Source organism: Aulonocara sp. 'chitande type north' Nkhata Bay, linkage group LG8 (genome assembly GCF_057382095.1).
Source record: "Aulonocara sp. 'chitande type north' Nkhata Bay isolate Kocher_YH1m ecotype deep benthic linkage group LG8, A_spYH_male_GT1.1, whole genome shotgun sequence".
Taxonomy (NCBI): domain Eukaryota; kingdom Metazoa; phylum Chordata; class Actinopteri; order Cichliformes; family Cichlidae; genus Aulonocara; species Aulonocara sp. 'chitande type north' Nkhata Bay.
The window spans coordinates 17,052,354-17,070,851 of NC_141351.1; the positions used below are offsets into that span (position 1 = coordinate 17,052,354).

Consider the following 18,498-nt stretch of genomic DNA (forward strand, 5'->3'; position numbering starts at 1 on the left):
TGACTCTACAGATGTAACCTGCTTTCTTCACCTCTGCGTGAAAAGTAAACTTTTACAATCTACAACTGTTCAATTTGACTCTTTCTCTGTGGTTATGTTATACAAGCTTCAGTGGTTTTAAATGGACTGCAGCTGATCCGTGGAAAGATGTTAAAACCTTCACTTTCATGTGGACAGTAAAAGACAGGGATGACCCCTGCAAGCACTGTGTTGAACAGGAAATAAACACACAAACACACACAAGCAATTACCACAGACAAAACCTTCAATATTATCACAATGATTGCCTTTTATTTTCTCAGTCATTTTCTTACATCATATAAAGCTAATTATAATTTTATCTTAGACTTTCCTGGCTCTGGTGCTGCAAAAAATAACTTTTTTCTTTCAGTGCAAAAATAGCAGAATCATGTGTCCAACAACAATAAAGATGAGCAGTAAACCAGTAAAATACACAAATAACAGTACATATTTACATGTATAATAACAACAAACACCAAAGATGAGGCAGGTGGATTTTAAAAGCTGGTCACTGCAGAGTTTTAGCTATCGCTATCGCCAGGTGTTCAGCTGTTGGCTTTTCTGCAGTGCAGCTGACACAAAGGCCTTCTGCTGCTATTGCATCTTGTGTAGTAGGCCCTATGGCTGCAAACTGGAAACAAAGACATTTATGTGAGTAAAGCTCTGTTAAGCACTTCAGATTCATGCATTATTTAAATCTATCTGTGTATGACTGTGAGGAAGATGCACCTTTATTTGAGTCAGCTGTTCAGCCGAGAGCCTCCGCACCACTTCAAGGCAAAACTTCACTCCTGATGGACTGAAGAAAGCTATGCTTGCTGGAATGCCCTATAAGCACACAAACAAATGAACAGCTGCTATATTGAAACAAATAAATAAATACAAGCAATAAGAATGACACTTTACCTGCTCTTTGAAATAGTTCTTTAGATTTTTCTCCAGATTGGGATGCTCTGCTGTTTGATAGACAGTTAATGTCTCTAGGGGCACTCCTGGAAACAAAGAAACAGATCCCAACAGTGATAAAGATAGTGCAATTATTATTTTATAATTAGAATAATCCCAATGGGAATTTTATCACCTTGACTTTTAATTGTCAGGCACAACAGGGGGAATGCTTACCATTTTCCCTTAAAGCCGTGGGCAAGACTTCCCTTTTGATTGAGCCACAGGGGAAAAAAAGCGGTGGGATATTGGTGGCCTCTCCTATGACGGGAATTATACGTGAGATCATATGAGTAATAAGAGCAATCATAAAATTACTATTAAAATTAAACTGTGAGGAATGTGAGACTCCAAATTTACACCGTACGTTCAATAATAAGTCGTGATAGCACCTCTGCTGTCCCTGTGTCCTCTCCCAAAGGGTTCAGACCTAGATTCTGTACTGTATGGGATAAAAATCATGAAAAGGAAAAAAATTGATAAGCTTTACAGTAATGTGGTAAATTCTTGAACCACCCCACATTTATTTATATTTTGCTAGAAAATGGGAAATAGGCGCAGCGATGTTTTTAAAAGCAGAAAACACTAAAAAGACATTACGGTCTAGTCTTTTCTAAGTTATCTGCTATGTGTAGACACAACAATTGTTCATTCCTTGACTTGGGTGCATTTTTTTATACTTGATGCATTCATAGGCCAGTGTTAAGTGGCTTAACAACCAAACCACATTCCTCTGAAAATGGCACAGTACAAAGCCTGGATTGAAAATAAGTGGAAAAACCAGCAAATGTCAAAAGACAAATTTGAAAGACTTTCTGAAAGCCTGGATGAGTAACTCAAGAGCACTTTGAAGAATTACAAGGACGTCTGAGTCCTTGGAAGTAAAATACAAAGAAATGAGGGTGGCTCAATACTTTTGCACAGTCTGCTAAATACTGACATAAGAGTGTGGCAGAGAAAACACATTCAATCGTTTCAACTAATTCAATAACTAAATTAGAAACTCACTGAGAGACTCAAAATAAAAACCCACTGTCAAATGTTACTGAAAAGAAGAAGCTAAAGCACACATGTAGAAATTGTTGCACCTGCTTGTTTTGTAAAGACACAGAACAATCACTAACGACAAACTGTCACTTGTGTATAACAAATGGCTGAAGGTAGACAAAGCATTTCACACATCACTATGAGCACCAGGTGCCCGACACACTCTGGTGCAATTAGCACAAGTTTACAAGGAGCTCAAGACGCAAAGGAGGATTCTGGGAGAAATTACCTTTGTCCATAGATGTGACTCACCTAATGAAGCGGTGGCCTTCCCAACCACATAGATGGACTTGGTGTTCCATTTGTTTTTCACTGCTTTGTGCCATTCTCAAAAGCACAACATACACTGGGCATTACAGAAATGTACTACACAAACTTAACTTGTATTTTTAAGATCTTTACCAAAAAAAAGTCATTTATATCAATGATATACAGAAGCTTGGAGAAAAGTAATGTTTATCACCTTCCCTTCTTTCATCCTCTTCCAAACACATCCTTACAGCCTCCACTGCTCTTGGACTGGTAAATATGAGCCCACCGTATTTCTCTGGTTGGAAAAGCTGGAATAAGCAACAAATACATAAATCCATTGAATATGCAAACTGTTAAAATGAACGAATTAATGAAAGGACAATGGAACAACAATTTACCTTATCTGTCAAAGTGTTTAATGACACAAACTTAAAAGACAGCACCGGAAGTAGGGTTCCTTTATGTCCTCGTGATTCCAGCTCCTTCGGAGTGAAAATAATAACTGTTCAACTGACAAATTTTAAGAAACTGGTTAAAGGTTAGTTGATTTAACTGTAAAGGGCGTGTACCTTAATATAGGGATCAGGTCCAGACTCTCCATCTTTTGGTTCTTTAAGCAGCAATACACGCATCTTGAAACACTGGATTATTAAAATAACAAAGATGGTTAATTCCGAACAAACTAAGGTAAAATAGGTTTACTAAGGTCTGCAATAATGTAAAGTCACAGGCTTAAAGCTACAAAAACACTGAGGACAGTGGGTGTGAAGGCACTTTAAGCAACGTTACACCCTAAAACGGTCACATGCTGATAAGACTGTTGTTGAGTCACGATCATAAGACTGTACATGAACAGCGAATAAATTAAGCGAATGGGCCATTTTAGTTGAAAGTGTATGTTTAGTGTCTTCTTCCGTAAGAGTGTTCTTGTTTACCCTAGCAAGAGACGGTGCATGACAGACTATCTACGGTAGCCATTAACAGAACCTGTCTGTGATAAAGTGTGATAGAAGCGAATATTTTATCCGCGTATAGCTACAGTGACACGAAGTACAAACGGTGAAAAAGACGAAATATTAGGCAAAATTTATGTACCTCTAGTGTTCATTCAGACTTTCATCATCCACGGTCGAGGAGGGGAGACAGAACACTGTCTAATTTACTAACCTTGTAAAATAATCGTATTACAAGTAATATTACAAGAATGTGTTTATTTAATTTAAAAATATAGTATCAATAATTTAAATTAATATCTACTACACGTGACAAAGAGTTCGGGGGCATCTGAATTTATTTTCGTCCCCGTTTTATAGAATGGTTTATTCCATTTCACCAACAGGCGACAAGCCGACATTGAAGCTCTGAATGTGGATTTAATAAGCGGCAAGCCGTGTATATGTGGAGCCATAATGGCGGCTTCAGGGTTTTAGTTTCGTAGCTGATAGTTGCTAGTCTTTGCCCCGCCCACTTAGTAGACACGTGTGTTTTAAGTTTGCAGCATGGCTTCATTGGCTAAGAAAAGGGCAGTAGGTTTTGGTGAAAAACCCGAGGAAAGTGACAACAGCTCCGATGAGAATCCAGAGGAGGAAGACGATTCCGGAGAAGAGGACAGTGAGGCGTCAGATGAGGAAATTAATGAGGTAAAAGAACAAACACGTCTTAGAAGGGAGGCATGGCCTTGCTAACTAGTTAGCTAAGTCAGCAGTAGGGCTAATGTGAACGGGAATGCTCATGAAAATACTTTTTTGGTTAATCATGTGAGAAAAGAAATAACTAATATACTAGAAAATGTTATTTCGAAGATACTGTACTTGAATACGCTGTAATAAGTTAACCCTGTGAAACTCATATCGGAAAGTTTCGCACAACTAATCAGAGAATGGGTTACAATAAAACTTGCAATTACGACTCCTACGCTTTCAGGAGGTCGTTGTAGACTTTGAAGCTCACACCATCTCAGACAATGACTTCAACGGCATAAAGAAGCTGCTGCAGCAGGTTTGGGTTCACTATTGTTATTTCACGTTTCAAATACTGTGTGCAAGCAGCTGTCACTGACGTCATTTCTGTTATGTTTGGATCCAGCTTTTCTTAAAAGCTCATGTGAATACATCAGAGATGACAGACATCATCATCCAACAAAATCATGTTGGAAGTGTCGTCAAGGTGAGTAACTCGGTAGTTAAATATAAAAAGGATTTGTTCATTATTTTTGTTTATTTCTCCAGTTTCAACCCAAAAACAGCTGTGCTCAGAAGTTTACATACATGATCAAGGAAATATATGTCATGAAAATTTGGGCTTTCAGTGATTTCTTTGAACTGTTCATCTTAATGCAAACTATGCATACTGCACACATCTTAATGACTTAAAAAAACTGCATTTGGGAGTGCATGTTTGAATTTCTTTTGGAGTTTTATTAATCCAAATGGGATCAGAAGCAAACATGAGGAACCAAAGGGCTGAAATATATACATACATTTATTTACATTTTTGATTAGGGGTGTTGAAGGTTATACAGTGTCTTGACTAGATGAGGCCAAGGCCTATTTATCTTATTTGTAATCATTATTTACTACAACTGGTAGTTTATTTTTAACAGCAATACTAGAGCAGTTATTCGAATGTGGGACTACTTTGCCAACATCTGGACAAAGACTTAAACTGTCACCCTGAGATGAGTTGTTTTGAGTTGTTTTGGATGTTCAGGAACCACCAAAGTTCAAGCCGTGAACTGGAAACTGCTGGAACACCAGCGTCAATTCACTGTCCACAGAGAATCCTTTGAACCTAAGAACACTATACCGGTACTTTCAAACATGGTGGTGGCAGCATGATGCTCTGGAGCTGCTTTGCTGCTAACAGCATTGCTACATTGTACAAAGTGGATGGCAACATTAGGCTGGAATAAATTCAAATTTGTGCACCAAAGTGTTTTCTTTTTTAAAAGATTTATGTTGTGCAATCATTCCACCAGGAAAAGGAACAGGGAAAAAAATCATTTAAAACCCAAGCTTGATATTCATGCTCATTCACATTCATTTCTTAGCAGCTGTTTATTTACTTGTCTCTCTACTATGCTCCAGCAAGCTGAGGTGCCCGAAGACAGCGACGATGATGACGACCCAAATGAAGTGTTTGGCTTCATCACCATGCTCAACCTCACAGAGAGAAAGGTCAGATGACTAGCAAACTAAAACGAATTAGTCTTGAATGGGCTGGAATATGTCAGTGTTTTTGTTTTGTTTTTTTAAATATAAATTGTCATACCTACGTGTGGAACTGTTCACAGGGTGTACAATGTGTGGAGGAGGTGAAGGAGCTGATTGTGGATCAGTGTGAGAAGAATGCTTCTCATATTGTGACAGAACAGCTGGAGAAGATCTTTAATGATAACAGCAAGCCTGTGGGGCTGCTGCTAAGTGAGCGCTTCATCAATGTGCCTCCACAGATTGCCCTTCCACTGCACAAACAGCTCCAGTAAGTTCTGCTTTACCTTCTCATTCCATCTTTAGTGTTTTGTTATTGGAGTGAGAGCAGGTAGAAGATGGTCAGGATGGTGTTTGAAAACATTGAAATAAGACAGAACATGTGCAATACTTTGCAAATCTTATAAATCAGCATTTTATTCACAGTAGAATGTATGAAATATATCAAATGTTTAAACTGAGACCTTTTTAGTATTGCATGAAATATATTAGCAGCAACACATCTTAAATGTTGGGACAGGTCCATGATTACTATAGTGTAGGATCCCCTCTTAACAACTGTTGAACATCTGGGAACTGATATTTACCAGTTAACCTAATTGGCTATAAATGATTCCAGCTTTTTCTTTTTAATACCACTTACTTTTCCCCCTTTTTTTATTGCTCTCATCCCAACGTTTTAATACATGTTGCGGTCATCAAATTCAAAATACTTTTTTTATTTTATTTATGAAACATTTGATGTTTTGTGTTCTATTAATAAAATATGGTGGTGAGATTTGGAAATGATTCCATTCTGTATTTATTTTTAATAGAAACTAGGAAAAACATCCATTTGTGTGGGTTAAAAGATTTTCATGTTACGGTCCTTTAGGGAAGAAATCGCTGAAGCTCAGAGGACAAATAAGCCCAGTGGGAGGTGCCACTACTGCCTGATTATCAGCAAGACCTGTAGAGAAGAGACCAAGAGCATCCCAGCCACAGGAGGAGCTCCCAAAGAGGAATACATGTTTGTCAATGCAGAGGAGGAATTCTTTTATGAGGTAAAGCGGGGGGAAAAAAACCTGCACAGATTTCAAGGTTTTAACTAAATATTTATTATACACAGGGCTACTTACTTAACAGTATCTGGGTAATAATACAGCATTTCGTTAACTCATGTCAAACTTCAGATAAATATTTATTTAAACAGCCATCTGATAACCTATTCAATATATTTATACTCTGATTTCAAGCCTGGTCCGTGTTTGCCTTACAGCAAGCCATCTTGAAGTTCCACTACACAGTCCAAGAAGAGGCAGACTCCTGTTTAAGTGGGAGGTGGTCATTTACGGATGTGCCCATGAAGCCTTTTAGGACTGTGATGCTGATACCCACAGACAGAATGCCTGCCATCATGGAGAAACTCAAAGAATATCTATCAGTGTGACCTTCACAATAAACCAAGACACCTATGGACACAGTGACAGCTTTCAAGCTTCTGAAAAACATTCAGTATATTCAATTTTTGTACAGTTGACTTTAGGAATGCGTGTATTCATATTTAGAATATGTAGGGCGATAGTTTACCCATTTTTAGAAATTTTAAAGACAGTTTGTACAAATTGTAAAGACATAGGGAATAATCACATACTTGAATACTGGAAGAAACTACATGCAACTGCATATCAAAGGTGTTTATAGGAAGACTTCAAAATGAGATGAGTTTGGTGTTAAGTTGTGGTAAACAGAAGAATGGGAGTAATGGCTACAGAGCAAATGAGTGGTATTGTAACACTGTAGGTATGTGGTTTTTAACATTCAGCTACGCGTTTCATCCCTTCAAGAGCAGACTTTCCTTGATGTACGTTCTAAGATAAACGGGCAAAGCACAGTTCTTCTGAGCAAGTTGTTTCATACGTATTTCAGCTTTAAAATCAGATCCTTGGATGTGAAGGTATACTGGCATTTACAACAACTTTGCATAATCGGGAAGTACATAGGAGACAAATTACTTTTTGCTCGAACATTTTTTTTGCCTGTGAGGTATATCAAATGACAGTGCGCATAAAGTCCACACCTAAGCAGTGTTGCGGAAAACCCCCTCACTCATTGTTTTTAGATCACAACTATTAAACTGCAAACTTTTCTATATTTACAGCACAGACATCTTTGCCTTCTCAGCACTGTAAGCACATTGGGTAGTACACATGAGTAATTTAATGTAATAAATTAAGCTTTACTGTATTAATTATACAAATGTCTTACAAGCATTCATGCATTTGCAGTCTAAATTTGTGATTTTTCAGTTTACTGAATCATACATCTGTCATACGTCTGTGTCACTGCTGCACAGCCACTGTTTACGTCACCACTTGTTGTTGCAGCTTCCTGTTTCTTCTCTTTGCGGTTTTTGGATCCCTGTGGGTCCAACATGTCTTGCAGTATATCTTTGCTTTCGCTAGGGGGCAGATTGTAGAAGAAGTACAGTGGTGCAATTTCAACGAACCTAAAAGAGAAATTTGAAAACCAATATTAAATGTAAAACATTTGTGTCAACACAAGATATTGTGTAGATAAAGAGATTAAAAATATTCAAATTAAAATGAGATCAAATGGCTCATGCTTACTGCAGTAATAAACATGTTTGTTTTACCTCTGCACTACATGACAGGTAATCCTTGAGACCTCAGTTCTAATCTGTACACAACTGTTCTGATGGGGATTTGGGGTAAAAATCAATTGACTTACGCTTGCGGGGAAATTTCCGAGACTATTCTCATGCAGTTTTCTGAAAGGATGTACTCATTGAAAACAACCCACTCAGGCAGTCCCAGCTTGTGTGACTGAGCCCCGTAGCAGGAGTGTGGGTGCACCTGGGCCATGTGCTTATGTGCAAGAATGAAGTAGTTGCCTGATCCGTCCACATCTCGAGCAATCTGGGAAAAGAACAGGCCTCGTAAACTTGAACACAATTGAATTGCTGGAGGTAAATTCATTGATATTGACATTTTGTTTTTCTGTACCTGCATGAAGAATCCAGCCAGCAGAGCTCTTTTGATGTTGTGAGTGTTAGTCTTGGTTCCAAAGGAGGGTTCAGAAATGGGGAGCTCAATTCTGTTCAGTGTGTCAGTCAACTCTGATCTAATGGAATCGGCTGTCCTCAACGCAGAATGATCTAGAAAATAGTCCTGGCACCACTTTTCAGTAGTCAAATCTGGGAGAAAACATGCACAGAGAGAGAAGCGCTGTGGTCAGCAGTATTTACGTCAAGTTTCTATCACAGTAAAAACAGTTTAATTCCTAATGCCTTTTAAATAGATCAGATTGAGTGGAAAAATGACAATGTGGAGGTAATTAATTAATTAATTCAAGAGTATCGTAATATGATTTACTAAAATTTCAAGCAGTTTGCCTCTCGGAATCGAAAGTTTGTTCTTGGGCTTAAATGAGAATGCATTTGGTATTAACATACACATTTTAGCTTTTTTTAAAAACATTTTTAATGTCTTCTTTTAACTGTTTTTTGCGTTAATTTTTAGAATAGATAGTTTATTCTGATCCATCTGGTTATAATTCTTCATGAAACTGAAATGTAACATCTGTCCCATAGGATAACACAGTCTTTGAATCTAGTTTTAATTTACCACAGTAGAGAACAAAGATCAAGTCATCAGTTATTTCATTAGGTACACCTGTTTCACCACCTGCTCATTGATGCAAATACCTTAATTTATCAAATCACATGGCAGCAGCAGCCCAATGCATTTAGGCATGGTCAAGGTGACCTAGCTGAAGTTCGGAGCGAGCATCAGAATGGGGAAGAAAGATTAAGTGACTTTAAATGTAGTATGGTTGTTATACCTGACGGGCTGGTCTGAATATCTCAGAAACTGCTGATTTTGCCAAAATGGGGATTTTTCCACACAACAATCTCTAGGGTTTACAAAGAATGGCCAAAACAGTAGCAACAAGTGAGGGGCACACTGTTTCGACCTGATACAAAAGCAACAGTAACTCATATAAGCACTTGATTCAACCAAGGTATGCAGAAGATCATCTCTGAATGCACAAATGTTGAACTTTGAAGGAGCAGAAGACCACACCAGATTTAAGAGCAAAAAATAATTGAACCAAATTGCTACAATTTGCACAGGCTCAACAAAATTGGACAATGGAAGACTAGGAATGTTGAGTCTGTTAAGCTTTGGTTTCTGCTCTGACATTTGGATGGCATAAACACCACGAATGCATTAATTCATCCTGCCCTGCATCAACAGTCCAGGCTGCTGGTCTAAGGGATATTTTCTTGGCACACTCTCCGCCCCTTACAACCAATCAAGCATCATTTAACTGCCGCGGCCTACTTGAGTATTGTTACTCACCGTGTCTATCCCTTTATGACCACACTGTACTGGCTCATTATCTTGGCTGCTTCCAGCAGGATAATGTTCAAATAAATAAAGCTCAAATCATCTTTAATCTGTTCCTTGAACATTACAGAGGAATGTTTCCAGCACCTTATTGAACCAATGCTATGAAGAAATAAAGCTGTAAGGTATAAATAATGAAGTGGCTGATGAGACTTATCTCTTGAAGAGAATAGATTGGTTCTGTTCAATGACAGTCTTACATTGTTCTCTCTGGTTTTGTTTGTAGGCGTTGTAGATGTTTATGAGGGTGAAGTGATCTCCTTCAGGGTGCTGGAACTTCCTGTGACACTGGACTGCCTCGTGGCTCATGGCAGCAGGCGGCTCCACAAAGCAGCTTGGTGCTAAAACACAACAACAAACAAGGTCGACTTCACTGAGAGAAACCACTCTCACCAAAGAGCATCAGAAACTGCAGATGAGCCAATACTACGCTGTCCACCTGGTGATTCTACAAACCAGTCAAAGGATCCTCACTTGTAACTAATCTTAAATTCTGGAATGGGAAAATCTAAAACGTACGTACCTGACAACATGGCTGTGATTGTCAGCATCTCACTCACACAGTCAAACTCGCAGGATGCTAGCAGCGCTTTGGCCATCTGAGGTTCCAGAGGGATTTCAGACATTATGATGCCAATTTCAGACAAGTTGCCATCATCGTCTAAAGCTGCAAGGTAATCGAGCTCCTCCAGTGCCTGCATGAGACCCTCTGGATCTGCAACAACAAATGGAATATTTTAAAATTTCACACATTTCATTGCTATATCTATTAAGGGGGATAAAATATCAACAGCAACTTGTGTCATCTGAATAATCAAAGACACACTCATCACAAATCAAATGCCTTCGGCTTTTATTTCTTTCCTATAGAGAAAATATAATTTATATAGCAAGTGCCTTTTGTCCCACATTTTCAAAAAAATATTACAGCACTTTTGGCATGGACTTCCTTTTCATTGTGCTCGTCTGGCACTGCAATATATGAGACATGTTGTGTAATCGTTAATGAGCTGGCCTCTTCTGTTCATGTTAGGGTGGGTCAGAGCACAGACAATGGTTAGTAGCTGGGCTGTCAGCTCAGCTAAGTCATGGATGACTGGGCTCAAACAGCTACACAGAGCCCTTCCTGAGTCAAAAACCTCCCACATGCGAATCTTTGGCTTGGGTTGTGAGAGAGATGCTGTTAGTGGGAACCAGTAAAAACTAAAATAAAGAACAAAACTTCTTGTTGTCCTGCATGTGTTCCAGTGGCAACACCTCTGGACAGATATTTTACCTGGTCTGTCGATGAAACTGCACTGTCCAAGGCCTGCTATCTCCATCCTTTTGAGGAAAAGAACTGTCGGTGTAATGTTGGACTCCAAGATCTGTGGGGAGTTCTCTGCAGAAGTTAGGCTTGCTTCTGGATACAGGCAGAAGCATTTACCTAGAGGAAAAAAATCAGTAAAACCGTTGCACTTAAATTTTGTGTTTGTTTATTTTGCTTTTTTTAAATAATGCTGGGAAGTTTTTTCTTTGGCTTTCTTAAGTCCAAATATTAATTAATATTGTAATATGTCCAAATCTGCAAGTATGAAAATTATCCAAATGAATGAAAGGATGATAAATTAACCAGTCTGCTTTAGTCTTTTCTGTTGTTTCTAACCCAAGAAGCATCAGATTTAGTTACCAAAGATGGCAGCTTACATTTTTTCAAAGAAGAAACTTTTTAGATAACTGCTTTAAGTATTGCCAAGTGAGGAGATGACATGACATTATACCATATCAGATCGTCCTTATACCTGATGGTCCAGACAGCTGCTTGCGAATGTCTGCCTGGCATTGACTGATGGGTTGAAGGACCTCTGAGCTAGCTCTTACTCTCGGATTGTACACCTTTACATAAAAGTAAAAACAGTGCTAATTAATATCAGAGGAATGCTCATTTAAGATTGCTACATCACTTTGGAATTAACTTACCATTTTCTTCTGGACTCCTGTGTCAATGACAAATTTGACAGACTCTGTAGCCCACCATGCATCCTCACCTTGACGGGTACTGAGAAAAACCTTTCTGGACTTTGTGGAGCATGACTGCTCAGGCAGGACAGGAAGTAGCCCTCCTTGGCCTGAGCACAGGACTACAAGTACCATTTGTCCCAACTGTCCACCCAACCTGGTCCCTTCTCTTTGGAGTATACTATAGGCACAGTGGACCTCCTGCAGGAGGTAGTGGGAGCGAAATTTAAACCAGATCACAACAGGCATTAGCACAGTCAAAGAGCTGTTTGAAATATAAAATCTTTTACCTCAGCTGAGCCTAAAAATACAAAAACATCTCCACCCTCTTTGGTCCGATGGATCTCCAGCACGAGTCTCAGTGTTGAGTAGAAGTAGTCTTTGTTGCCGTTGTTGCTGTGCACAACTTCAGCAGTGCATGAGGACTCTAGACTGATATGCAGGACACTGCCATAATGTCTCAGAAGCTTGTCTGTCATGGGCGGCACAGTGAGAACCACCACCCTGAGCTCAGGCCTCTGCAGCAGGATGTCCTTGAGGAGACCCAACAGAATGTCTGTGCCAACCGTCCTTTCATGGGCCTGGTCAATGATTATGACCCCGTAGTGCTCAAGAAAAGGGTCAGACATCATCTCTCTCAGCAACATATCATCAGTGCAGTACCTGATAAACCAAAGTGATCAGGAGGGTTAATAATAGAGGTTTATAAAACAGGAATAAGATACGGTCAATTTGCCACCATTTTGCTTGAGCCTGTTAGTTAAAAGTACACACAGCACAGCCCCCCCCCCCCCCCCCCCCCCCCCCCCCAACACACACACACACTTGGGAACAGCTAAAACCCTTTTAAGTTTTAAGTCTTAATTTTTTTGCAGCTGCTGATTTAAACATCTAGCAGTAATATTATCTTTTATGTAAAGTGGATCTCTGGCTGACTGGTGAGACCAGTATTTACCCTCTTTTAGCTCCCTTTCATTTCTCCGTGTCATACTCCTAAATATTATCTGGCTCTTTAGCTTTACACCATGCTGTGAAAATGATGCACATATTCTATAAAATAAGTGAGAATAGGGGTCATTTGCACATGGCACTGTAGGAAATAACACTCAGAGATGATCGTTTCTATTACTAACATTTACTTGATTAAAACTAGATCATGTGCAAAGCCCAGCACAAGTTTCAAAAGCAAAAAGTGTTTAGTGTGCATTGATATATTAGATGCAGTACTGTGCAAAAGTCTTGAGCCATCTTTCATTTCTCTCTATATATACACATCTCATTTTACTGGGAAAATGGATAATAGGATACTGTAAAAACAGAGTTTGTACATTTCTAATGTGGTTAAAAGTCAATATTTGGTGCAACCACCTTCACTCTTCTACATACCCTGAACTCTCTCAGTCAAGCTTTCACGTCATTTCTTTAAGTTAGCTTCACAAACAGTTCTCCAGGCTTCTTGAAGGACATTCAAAGCTCCTCTTTGGATGTTGGCTGCCGTCTGACCCTTAGTATCGACTAAGGGTCAGACGCATCTTTCAAGCGTTATGGCAGGTCTTCTTAAAGATTTACATATCTTTAGGTCTACCACTTCCTCTTTTGTCCTCCACTTGTCCAGTTTAATATTGCAATATTTCGGAGGATTCTACTACTGAGTGTTTGACATTTGGGACAATAACATAACATAACAAGAGTCGTTGAATATTAGGCTATACAGATATGCGCATAATTTCCTTTGAACTGGTCGACTTTATTTAGATCAAGAATGAGCTCTGTCCTTTGTCAGCAGTGAGCTTCCATCAATTAATAAGGAATAGAGGAAAGGAAAAAATTTAAGAATGAAAGGGGAAATTTGTGGATTATATTCAAATGATAGTCCACTGCTGGCAGTGAAATAGACACAGTAAGAGCTCATTAACAAACCTCAAAACAGTGTCAGAGGAGCAGCAGGTCTCCAGAGGGATGGTGTAACCAACTTCATGGCCTATGTTGACGTCCATTTCATCAGCGACACGCAAGGCCAGATCTACAGCCTGCTGTTTGCCGGTCTGAGTGCACACAACCATACCATGCTGATACTGGGCAGACAGACAGAACTCTGCACACCACTGAGGGATCTGAAAGAAGATCATTGATAAAAGCTTAAAAAGTCTTTATAGTAAAATATGATTCAGGACATCAGTACTACCTCAAATATTAAACAAGAGAATGTTTTCTACCACATCAGCTGTTTTTTCTCACTCACAAGAGTCCTTTTCAGATTATCCCAACAGCTTTTGTTTGAGCACACAGCAAAACAAACTGTGACAGGAGATATCCTATGCTATTATCGCTCATAATGCAAAACTGCTTTGGCAGCATGTGTCGGCTCCAGCGGATCAGGGCTTAGCAGCTGGAGGTCCCCTAACACCCCTGCTGGAGCCTTTGTGCAGACTGATGGTCAGGCAGACAGGAGTTTACACAGCTTCACAGTGACACAACATCATCTGCTGAGCTGGGCAGCTTCTGTTCACACAAGCATGGCAACACTGAGTGACAAACGGTAGTCCTAAATATATCAAATCGCAGGGAACATTGGATTAAGCATGTGTAATTTATACAATGTAGGTTATGCTCTGGTAAACGCCCCATTATTATGAAGCTCCACATTCATCCTGTACATAAGTCCAGGTTCATAAATTGAATGTAAAAATTTCCTTACTAAAATAATAATAACACTGACTACACTCTTACCTGTGTACTCCTGCCAGTCTTTGCTGCCCCGGACACAATAACCAGCTGGTTGTTTGCAAGAGCATCCTCAAACTGACATCTGACCTTCCACACACTCAGAGTTTTCCTCTCCTTCAGTAACTTGTAGTAACGCGAGGAAAAGGGCAATCCATCGAACTGATTTAACTCCAGATCATCTCCAAATCCAAAAGTGTCTTCTGCGGGACTTTCTTCACGGTCAGGACAAACGTTCGGCTCTGCCAAATTATTTTCCTCCCACATGACATACGGGTTTATCAGGACTAGTGCGCATTAAGTTTTCTTCTTCCACTCCAACTACAGGTCCATTCTTCTCAAATCGGAAGCATAGAAAAACAGACTGCGTGCCTTTCCATCTGGCGTTTAAAAAAACAAAAATCCCACGCTATGTTCGCGTATTTGGACGGAGTACAAGGTGAGAGAATCCTTTTGCTGAGGCTTTTGTTTTTAATGTTTTACTTAAAGCTGTTCAAAGTTCGCAGCTGTCCACTTTGGAGCTTGGTGCGCGCAATGTCCATCGGTGCGTAATTTCATCTCAGCGTGGTTTCACACGTGTTTTGATTTGCGTAGAGCTTCACATGCACCAATAAGCACGTCCGAGAGACTGTCATAATCGCCTGCATATTATCATGAAATCACGTGTAAAGCAGTGAGGACACTTATGGCGTCGTTGTTGCCACCAGTAACAATATCTCTAAAAATATCTTTTCATGTAACGTTGAAAGGTACAAGCTCATTAAAGTGTATTAGAATTTCAGCAGTAGTCAGCAGGCTGTATATAGATGATTATTATTGTTTTTATATTTAAATGTTAGCTGGAATTCCATTTTTAACTTTATTTAATGTTACAATTATATTCTTACATAATTGGCGTTCATTTACAAATCACCTTACCTTTATCAGAGTAATAAATGAAACTATTTCAGCTCCTGATAAACAGCAAATCTGTAAAAAATAGAGCTAAAGCTCCTGAGAGCAGCCAAAAACAGATATGTCAGTAATTTTGATCATTATTTAAAGCTTTTAAACCCAATGTTTAGACACTTCACTGAGGTGACACTACGTCTCACCCACTGACAAATAAAATGTGACTAATTAGAAAATGCTGGCTGAGGCTGATTTCAAAAGCTCATCAGAAACATTTGTCTTCGTTAGCGCGCGGCCTCAATTTCTTATCAACAAGAGATTTCCTCCCCAAAGTTTCCTTTCATTATCCTTTTAATTACACACAACCACTTAACTCCACCACATCACTGCAAGCGAATCCTGATAGTAAGCAGTTCTATTGATTTAAGCCTTATTTCTATCCCCTATGGAGACCTTGTCAAATTGCTTTAAGAAAAAGGCTCACAGCATTAAAATGAGATAAGCTTTTACAGCAAGTATGAAGCCTTAGACTTTTCTGAAAATAAATGCTGCTCTAAAATGTTAGATCACCCTTATTATAATGTTTATTATTTGAAATGTAATTTAAAATTGGTTTATTAAGCATAAAAAGTGCCAGAGGGTTCTGACACTGAGGTTTTGAAATGTGAAGCTGGATGAAATCTTTTTGTATTTACACTGGCTCAGGCTTGTGGAATGAACATGTCATTGTTTTTTTCAGTTTTGAATCTTTAATTGATGAGTTCAAGTGTCGCCTGTGTTTCTGTGAATGTAATAAAAAAAGCATAAAAAGTCAATAACAAATGTTTTCAGTGTAAAAAACAGGTTTACTAATACTGATTGTTTAAAATACCATGATCAGACACAGACACTTTAAGTGTTTTTTTGTTTTTGTTTTACATATGATGCCTTAAAGAACAATCCTTAACAAAAATTCTCCATGAAAAAAAAATGTGCTCACCTGTAACACAACATACAAAGAACATACAATGTAACATACAAACAGGTCTCTATTAGGCATAGACAGACAGCATTGAAAAAGCAAAGTAAATAAAGCAATGCATGTAAAACTAGTGCATTATTATAAAGAGTATCAAAAGTAACAAAATTCTATCCATATCAGTTTTTAGCAGACATATTTGTGAACAACAGCGGTGCTCAAAGGAAATGTTGCTCATTGTGGATGTATATATGTATTTATATATGATGCACTGCAATCCAGCAAAAACATTAAGTAAACCAAAATGATAAAACAGTGTTCATTTTTTAAAAGATTATCTAAAATATGTAAAGTAGAAATGTTAAAAAAAAAAAAAGGAAAACTAAAAAATGAACAGAAGCCCAGATACACTTGAGTGAGTCAGCATATACTGAGTAACCATTAAACATCATTTCTGTGGCAGAATGAAATCTAAAAATGTTTTCTTATCAAGTAAAACTGTCCTTTCCAGTTAGATAAAAACATGTTAAAAATGCACATATGAACACCGCAGCCAGACTTTGGCTGTTTACATGCGAGGAACACCTTTAAGCAAGTCATCAGTGATTCCATGATTTAATCTAGTCCTTGGTGCAGCAAGCATAGAAGGGAAAAAAAATTAAAAACACACATGACCTTTAGCAAAGCAAATATTTCAGATAGGTTTACTCTTTCTGAGGGATACTTTCTTGATCTTGGCTCATTTTAGATCTCTGTACCCGGATCCCTCAAGAGTGCATATTGGGCCTTGCAAATGAAAAGGAAATGGCAAATCAGTGACATTTCACAGTTGAATTTGTTACCTTTCCGTGATAAAAATGACGAAGAAAAAGGAACAGGCCTGGATTTCATTTTTGAGCCAAGAAACGACCCGTCTTCTTGATTGCAGAACGCATCAAAGATCTGTTGTATTAATATCACAATCTCCTTTGCTGCAGTTGTTTCAAGCCTTGTCAGATGGCCCAAAGTTGCTATGCAGAGCGTTACCCTTCAAGAAAACCCCAGTGGATTAAAAAAAAAAAATACTACAAATGTTGTTTGATGCTCCCATCTATCATTGCACAACTCTTTTGAAATTCTTCACTTATGACGCAAAACAAAACCACAATGTAAAGGGTTCCCTTCATTTAAACACATTCCACAAAAGCGTCTCCGTTGGCACAATTTCACAGATCGCTCTCCTTCATAAACGTCGGCTGATGTGAAGGCGCGAAACGAAAACAAGTAATTCAAAATTCAAAGTTGCTACCATGTCTTAAAAGTGTCTGGCACAGTGCACTGCGTGGCAATAAATACTGAATATAAATACTTTACATGTACCTGAGCTCAGACTCGTAGCACCATTCAGAGACAGAGCACCAAAAGGGACACGGCAGGTCTCCTGATTCAAAACTCAGAGAAGCCACCACCTTTTTAAGGTTTTTCAGAGTTTTCATAGTGCAAATCTTTTCAGTCTTATCATAACAATGTCCCTTCTGGCCAAAATCTCAGCTGCTGTATTTGACGTTGGCAATAATGCAAGGCTTTGGTAGTGTTGGGGGGTGCTTGGGACTCGGCCTAGAGGAAGAGAAAAGTGGAAAAAAAAAGTAAAAAAAAAATGTTTCAGCGAGTTAAATATATCCAGGTAAGGTTTGAACCCACCTGTTGAGGTGTGGGATAGGACGTGGAGGTCTGGGTACGGCAGGCACAGGGCCACAGACACTAGGAGGTCCTTGGCCTGCGGTTTGGCTCTGCTGAACAGAGGGACTTCGCACCAGTCGAGACCCCCTTGGATCAGCAGGTAGAGGTTTCTGAGGAGGACTGGGCTTCTCCAATTCCTATTAAAGGACAGACACTTTTAAATAATGATGGAAACTCACCACCAGGTGGCACTAACAGTCAGATAATTATAGCCAATGCCTGCTTTTCTTTGAGCTTCTCTTTGAGGCGCCGACGCTGTCTTCTCTAACCAACTAATAACAGGAAAACTATCATGCTGTTTAAATCTTCTCTAGAATACAGA

At 38.9% G+C, this 18,498-nt stretch overlaps 4 protein-coding genes across 6 annotated transcripts in view; 1 reads left to right on the forward strand and 3 right to left on the reverse strand.

The window, feature by feature from the left end:
* Positions 1-269: 269 nt before the first annotated feature.
* uros (uroporphyrinogen III synthase) lies at positions 270-3,548 on the reverse strand. 2 transcript variants are annotated; one of them, XM_086303942.1, is made up of 10 exons: positions 3,361-3,548; positions 2,835-2,906; positions 2,664-2,747; positions 2,477-2,573; positions 2,266-2,340; positions 1,334-1,408; positions 1,144-1,227; positions 928-1,013; positions 751-849; positions 270-652 (listed from the first exon to the last, which is right to left on the reverse strand). In XM_086303942.1, the coding sequence occupies exons 2-10, from the start codon at positions 2,895-2,897 to the stop codon at positions 530-532; spliced, it is 786 nt and encodes a 261-aa protein (XP_086160068.1). In that variant the 5' UTR covers positions 2,898-2,906; positions 3,361-3,548; the 3' UTR covers positions 270-529. The 2 variants fall into 2 exon arrangements, with proteins under 2 accessions (XP_086160068.1, XP_086160069.1); XM_086303943.1 differs by lacking the exon at positions 3,361-3,548 and adding an exon at positions 3,201-3,343.
* Positions 3,549-3,645: 97 nt separating this feature from the next.
* Positions 3,646-8,059, forward strand: bccip (BRCA2 and CDKN1A interacting protein). The gene is made up of 7 exons (XM_086303941.1): positions 3,646-3,905; positions 4,189-4,263; positions 4,351-4,431; positions 5,352-5,441; positions 5,558-5,745; positions 6,349-6,517; positions 6,733-8,059. Exons 1-7 carry the CDS (start codon positions 3,765-3,767, stop codon positions 6,901-6,903), a joined length of 915 nt encoding a protein of 304 aa, XP_086160067.1. The 5' UTR covers positions 3,646-3,764; the 3' UTR covers positions 6,904-8,059.
* dhx32a (DEAH (Asp-Glu-Ala-His) box polypeptide 32a) lies at positions 6,540-15,311 on the reverse strand. 2 transcript variants are annotated; one of them, XM_086303939.1, is made up of 11 exons: positions 14,615-15,308; positions 13,805-13,998; positions 12,175-12,547; positions 11,846-12,085; positions 11,668-11,761; positions 11,163-11,312; positions 10,410-10,601; positions 10,087-10,227; positions 8,480-8,670; positions 8,205-8,392; positions 6,542-7,962 (listed from the first exon to the last, which is right to left on the reverse strand). In XM_086303939.1, exons 1-11 carry the CDS (start codon positions 14,873-14,875, stop codon positions 7,764-7,766), a joined length of 2,223 nt encoding a protein of 740 aa, XP_086160065.1. In that variant the 5' UTR covers positions 14,876-15,308; the 3' UTR covers positions 6,542-7,763. The 2 variants fall into 2 exon arrangements, with proteins under 2 accessions (XP_086160064.1, XP_086160065.1); XM_086303938.1 differs by having other exon boundaries at positions 6,540-7,962; positions 8,205-8,670; positions 14,615-15,311.
* Positions 15,312-16,260: 949 nt separating this feature from the next.
* The window catches only part of adam12a (ADAM metallopeptidase domain 12a), a 79,650-nt gene continuing 77,412 nt past the window's right edge, over positions 16,261-18,498 (reverse strand). Inside the window, exons 22-23 of the mRNA XM_086303945.1 lie at positions 18,138-18,313; positions 16,261-18,053 (exon numbers count right to left, since the gene is read on the reverse strand). Of these exons, the coding sequence (XP_086160071.1) occupies positions 17,984-18,053; positions 18,138-18,313 (246 nt within the window). The 3' untranslated portion in view covers positions 16,261-17,983. The remainder of the gene's footprint in view (positions 18,054-18,137; positions 18,314-18,498) is intronic.

Bases quoted from the DNA above. Each gene is read 5' to 3' on its own strand.
- uros (XM_086303942.1), bottom strand. From the start codon at position 2,897: ATGCGTGTATTGCTGCTTAAAGAACCAAAAGATGGAGAGTCTGGACCT. The intron at 1,409-2,265 runs GTGAGTCACATC...TATCCCATACAG, and splicing joins GAAGGCCACCGCTTCATTAG to TACAGAATCTAGGTCTGAAC. The intron at 850-927 runs GTAAAGTGTCAT...GTGTGCTTATAG, and splicing joins AGAACTATTTCAAAGAGCAG to GGCATTCCAGCAAGCATAGC.
- bccip (XM_086303941.1), top strand. From the start codon at position 3,765: ATGGCTTCATTGGCTAAGAAAAGGGCAGTAGGTTTTGGTGAAAAACCC. The intron at 3,906-4,188 runs GTAAAAGAACAA...CTACGCTTTCAG, and splicing joins CAGATGAGGAAATTAATGAG to GAGGTCGTTGTAGACTTTGA. The intron at 5,442-5,557 runs GTCAGATGACTA...AACTGTTCACAG, and splicing joins TCAACCTCACAGAGAGAAAG to GGTGTACAATGTGTGGAGGA.
- dhx32a (XM_086303938.1), bottom strand. From the start codon at position 14,875: ATGTGGGAGGAAAATAATTTGGCAGAGCCGAACGTTTGTCCTGACCGT. The intron at 12,548-13,804 runs GTTTGTTAATGA...TTGGTTTATCAG, and splicing joins TCCTCTGACACTGTTTTGAG to GTACTGCACTGATGATATGT. The intron at 7,963-8,204 runs GTAAGTCAATTG...TTTCTCTTTTAG, and splicing joins TCGGAAATTTCCCCGCAAGC to GTTCGTTGAAATTGCACCAC.